At 40.3% G+C, this 5,483-nt stretch overlaps 1 protein-coding gene across 1 annotated transcript in view; it reads left to right on the top strand.

Annotated features, from left to right (window-relative positions):
- Positions 1-825: 825 nt before the first annotated feature.
- Positions 826-5,483, top strand: part of LOC138957229 (uncharacterized) — a gene marked incomplete at its 5' end in the record, with an annotated part of 20,671 nt that continues 16,013 nt past the window's right edge. Inside the window, 3 exons of the mRNA XM_070328378.1 lie at positions 826-914; positions 2,770-2,896; positions 3,263-3,379. Coding sequence (XP_070184479.1) covers positions 826-914; positions 2,770-2,896; positions 3,263-3,379 — 333 coding nt within the window. The remainder of the gene's footprint in view (positions 915-2,769; positions 2,897-3,262; positions 3,380-5,483) is intronic.

Below are 5,483 nucleotides of genomic sequence, written 5' to 3'. Positions count from 1 at the left end.
ATAGCACGCTTTTCTGTACCTCTCTTTGTTTGAACTTTCTGAGCGTGTTTTTAATCCAAACATATCATATCTATATGTTTTTGGAATCAGGAGCCGACAAAGAATAAGATGAAAGTGTTTTTAAATTGATTTCGACAATTTAATTTTGATAATAAATTTTATATATTTAATTTTCAGAGCTTGTTTTTAATCCAAATATAACATATTTATATGTTTTTGGAATCAGAAAATGATGGAGATTAAGATGAACGTAAATTTGGATCGTTTTATAAATTTTTATTTTTTTTTACAATTTTCAGATTTTTAATAACTAAACTCATTAATTGATTTTTAAGCCTCCAAGCTGAAATGCAATACCGAAGTCCGGGCTTTGTCGAAGATTACTTGACCAAAATTTCAACCAATTTGGTTGAAAAATGAGGGCGTGACAGTGCCGCCTCAACTTTCACGAAAAGCCGGATATGACGTCATCAAAGACATTTATCAAAAAAATGAAAAAAACGTTCGGGGATTTCATACCCAGGAACTCTCATGTCAAATTTCATAAAGATCGGTCCAGTAGTTTAGTCTGAATCGCTCTACACACACACACAGACAGACAGACACACAAACACACACACACACACATACACCACGACCCTCGTCTCGATTCCCCCTTCTACGTTAAAATATTTAGTCAAAACTTGACTAAATATAAAAAAAGAAAGGAAGAAACAAACAAAAAGAAGAAAGAAAGCCATTTTTTTCCGTTTGGCCAACACAATAGAAAGAATTGCAACGTGCGATTTGAATGAACATGTTAACTGTTGCCATCCTCTGTTTCAGTCAAAAGGCTGAACTGCTGGGCGGGGTGGGAGGACGGTGAATTCATCTTCTTGGTGGCTGCTGACCACAATGAACCGCGATACTGCTTGGTGAGTTTGCTCATTAAGTTTTTAAAATGGTGCCATGAAACTCTTAATAATTGTCACATTGTCCAGTTACTTGACCACTCTCTCCAGCCCCAGCACCCCTCCTCCTCTTGCCCTGTCTTGTGGTTATACTGACCATAATGATCTACCATACTGATACGATCACTCCGGCCCAGTTCATCAAAGTTAATGTTATGAAGATTAAAGGTATGATCTTTTTAAGCTCGTACAACCTCACATTCACAAGCATTTAAAATGAAAATGAGTATAACATCAATCAATCAATCAATCAATGAGTCTTATATCGCGCATATTCCGTGGGTACAGTTCTAGGCGCTCTGCAGTGATGCCGTGTGAGATGAAATTTTATACGGCCAGTAGATTGCAGCCATTTCGGCGCATATTTACCTTTCACGGCCTATTATTCCAAGTGACACGGGTATGGGTAGACAATTATTAACTGTGCCTAAGCAATTTTGCCAGGAAAGACCCTTTTGTCAATCGTGGGATCTTTAACGTGCACACCCAATGTAGTGTACACGGGGGGGAGGTTCGGACACCGAAGAGAGTCTGCACACAAAGTTGACTCTGTGAAATAAATTTCCGCCGAACCTGGGATCGAACTCACGCTGACAGCGGCCAACTGAATACAAATCCAGCGCGCTACCAACTGAGCTATATCCCCGCTTGGTTCATTCCTATGCTTCTTACCCTCTCAGATGCGAGGAGACTGGTGACGCACAATTCTCTTTCACTGTTGTCTATTATTAGAACCCTTACTCCCCTTTCATTCTTAGATCTTCACCAATTCTTGTTCTGTTCCTCATGCAGCAATTAGGCCAAAAAGAAAAATATGTCTGTTTCCGGTAACATCGCCGAAAAACATACGGTCGGTCGATCGGTGTTTTTTTGGTTTTTTTATTTTTTTATTTTTTTAAAACACTTTTTTCTTACGTTTTGTTAACGTCTTTTTACGTGTTTTTTTTAAACGCTTCCTTAGTTTACTTACAATTATTTAGCACATGTTTTTGACCTAGATATATTGAAACTGAATAAAGTATACTTGACTTCATTTGTGTGCGTGTGTGTGTGTGTGTGTGTGTGTGTGTGTGTGTGTGTGTGTGTGTGTGTGTGTGTGTGTGTGTGTGTGTGTGTGTGTGTGTGTGTGTGTGTGTGTGTGTGTGTGTGCGAAAAGCGAAAAAAACCTTTAGGGTCGGCGCTTAAAAATAGGGTCGGTCGGGTTACCGGAAACAGACATATTTTTCTTTTTGGCCTTACTCTCAGGATTCTAAACATTATTTTCTATCCAAGATTCAGAAACAAGGGGACGTAAGCAAAGATTGAAACTGGACGGACAAAGACAGACGGAGAGGCAATGAGAAAGGAGGCAGCACGAGACAGATAGAAAAGACAATGAGAATGAGAGAGGTGAACAGACGAATACAGCAAGGAGAAAGACAGAGGGAGAGACATAACGAGAGAAATGGCAGCCTGAAAGTATAGAGACGACAACAAGAATAAAGAAAGAGTTGAGCTAGGGTTAGAGCGCTTGGAATTAAGTCCCTTTGTCTCTTAGGTCTTTTAGAAAAAGAAAGAAAAAAAAAGAATGGTAGGTAATGGGAACGTTTATTATTGACAAAACAAAACGTTACATTTAATAGTACGTCGACCCACAGGTCTTTGAAGCAGACGGACAGACAAGCACTTATAAAACAGATAAAGAATTTATCTCAAGATCGTGTGGCTCGCTTGCAGAATGCCGGCGAGGTAATGATCAATGACCTTAGGTCTTTTGCCATCGATGCTCAGCCTGACTAGGCTAACTTGTGTATCATTCTCATCATTTTCTATGTTTCAGCGATTCCCCAAACAGCAGCATGGCGAGTTCTCCGTGCTAGTGTATTTCAGCGTCATCTGCCCGACAGAAAACGACGGGAAGCCTCCCCCTGGCATCGAGTACTATGAGCTCAGGATGCGCCGCAAAGGTAAGCAAGATTATGTCTTTGTAGCGTTTTGATTCTGTTCTGTTGGGCTTTGTCTCTCTGCCTATAATACATGTATATGTTTCTCTCTGTCCGTCTGCTGCGTAATTCGTGTTTTTTTAACCTTTAGACTTGAGTTTTTCTTCATGGGCGAGGGCTGATTGTTAATGAATAAGTAGCAATTGCTTACTCCATTACGTTCGTTAACATATATCTCAAGTGCACCTGCCTAGATTTTTTTATGGCGGGTAATATAGTACCCTCGTAAAAAAAAATAAAAAAAATAGTATAAATAAATCAAATTAAAATAATATTCAAATGAAACACAACAAAACAAACGTATTATTGTCTGGTATTTGTTAATTCCAGACGTGCTTCCATGTGAGGATGAACACGCTTTGCATTGTGAAGAGATCGCGGAGCACAACAAGTGTTCGCGGGACCACGACTTCGCCAGGCACTGCCCGCGATCCTGTGGACTCTGTGGTCAGTATCTTCTTGTGTATTCCAGAGATTGGGTTCTGGGACTTTCGTGAGCGTATCGCCTTGTTAATGCCTCTAAAAGGTTTAAAGGCTTTTTACGACGTAACGTATCTTATGGCCTGTCAGATTGAGTTTCAAGACTTTTAGTTTTATCGCAAACGTTTATCAATACAGGACATGAATTGTGTAGTACGATATACATTTTCAGCATACTGCCCGTTAATATCCATACTAGTTTCGATGCCAGTGAGGACGTAACATTAATATTTGATAGTCAGTCAGTCTAAGTTCTTACGAAAAATCTTCTGAATCATCATAGATGGTCTATGTTTTTACATGTAAATCATCATGGACAGCCTCAGTGTGATTTTATAAATCATCATAGATCGCCTATCCTTTTACATTTAAATCATCATAGATCGACTATGCATTTACATGTAAATCATTATAGACCGCCTATGCTTTTACATATGTAAATCATCATAGACCGCCTATGCTTTTACACATGTAAATCATCATAGACCGCCTATGCTTTTACATATGTAAATCATCATAGACCGCCTATGCTTTTACATATGTAAATCATCATATATCGCTTATGCTTTTACATAGTAATCGTCATAGATTGACTTGGCTTTTACATGTAAGTCACCACAGATCGTCTATGCTTTTACATAGTAATCGTCATAGATTGACTTGGCTTTTACATGTAAGTCACCACAGATCGTCTATGCTTTTACGTGAGATAAGGGCATCCTTCCACTGGGACGCTTGCCAGCAATTTACATCGCTTACTTACTGTAGGTAGCCTACTTCATTTAATCACACCAAGTGTTGTCAGAACTAAATGAAATAGGCTGCAGAGCAAGTGAAGGGTTCACATCAGTACACAGGAAGGTGGGTGCGGGAGAGGGATATAGAAATGGACGCGACTTAGAAAACCTAGAGGATCAGCTCATCGCATGATCGTAAAAGTCTTCGATTCAGGCAGAAAAGGAGGGAGTGCCAAGAAATCAAAATCCCATCACGTGACAGTAGAAACACGTCTGATTGGTTGAAGATGATGTCATGCACGATTATGTGAAAACTGAAGAAAACTGAGGACGTCAACAGTCATCGAATTGTTGCACTTGTGTGGTAAAAAAAAATCTCAGCAGGGTAGCACACACACACAACAACAAAAAACACCCACAAACACAAACACAAAACACACAGACACACACACACACAGACACACACACACACATACACACACAAAAACACACACACACACACACACACACACAGACACACACACACACACACACACACACACACACACACACACATAACCCACGTGATCTATAAACAGTTCTTGTGCGGCTATATTAGGTAAAACCAAGGAATGGAGAGAAAAAATGGTTCGGTTTTTGTTCTGACGCAACTGGACGGACTAACGTGAATGACGTGTTTTTGTAGCTCAACACATCTCTCCGCAATTACCCAGATGGAAGGCAGAGGTCCCCTCTTCAACAAAAACACACCCGTCTGAGCCATACCCGCCTCGTTGAAAGCATCGGTTCACGTCCATAAGTACCCGTTTTGAAACAGAGATTTCTGGATTCAGTCTGCATCCAAATAAACTCTCCAGAACTCTGAAAACTGCAACGGAGGTAGGGCTATTTGCAGCAAAGCTTTCCTGATCCGCTGTCTTCAGCAACAGAGTTTTCCTGGGCAGAGAGTTTCTGAGAAATGTCACTATTCTGGGGAGTTTTCGGCGATAGTTGTTTTCCCGGACGAGTTTTCAGCAGAAGTGCTTTCTTGGGCAGAGAGTTTTTAACCATGGTGGTTTTTCTGGGCAGAGAGTTTTGAGCGATAGTGCTTTTCTGGGATAGTGTTTTCATGGGTTTCAGCGATAGAGTCTATTTTTCAGCAGTAATTTCTTTCCTAGCAGAGAGTTGTCAGCCATAGCGTTTGTCAGTTTGAAGAGTTTTCAAGCAATATTGTTTTCCTGCCTAGAAAATGTCAGCATTTTTTCTCTCTGGTTGGAGAGTTCTCAGCGATAACGGTTCTGTTGGGAGAGAGTTTGGAGCAATGGTACTTCCTGGGCAGTGATTTTTTGGCAACA

Source organism: Littorina saxatilis, unplaced genomic scaffold (genome assembly GCF_037325665.1).
Source record: "Littorina saxatilis isolate snail1 unplaced genomic scaffold, US_GU_Lsax_2.0 scaffold_1380, whole genome shotgun sequence".
NCBI lineage: Eukaryota > Metazoa > Mollusca > Gastropoda > Littorinimorpha > Littorinidae > Littorina > Littorina saxatilis.
The sequence above is the reverse complement of the archived record's forward strand: the minus strand, read 5'-3'. Positions and strand labels throughout refer to the sequence as shown.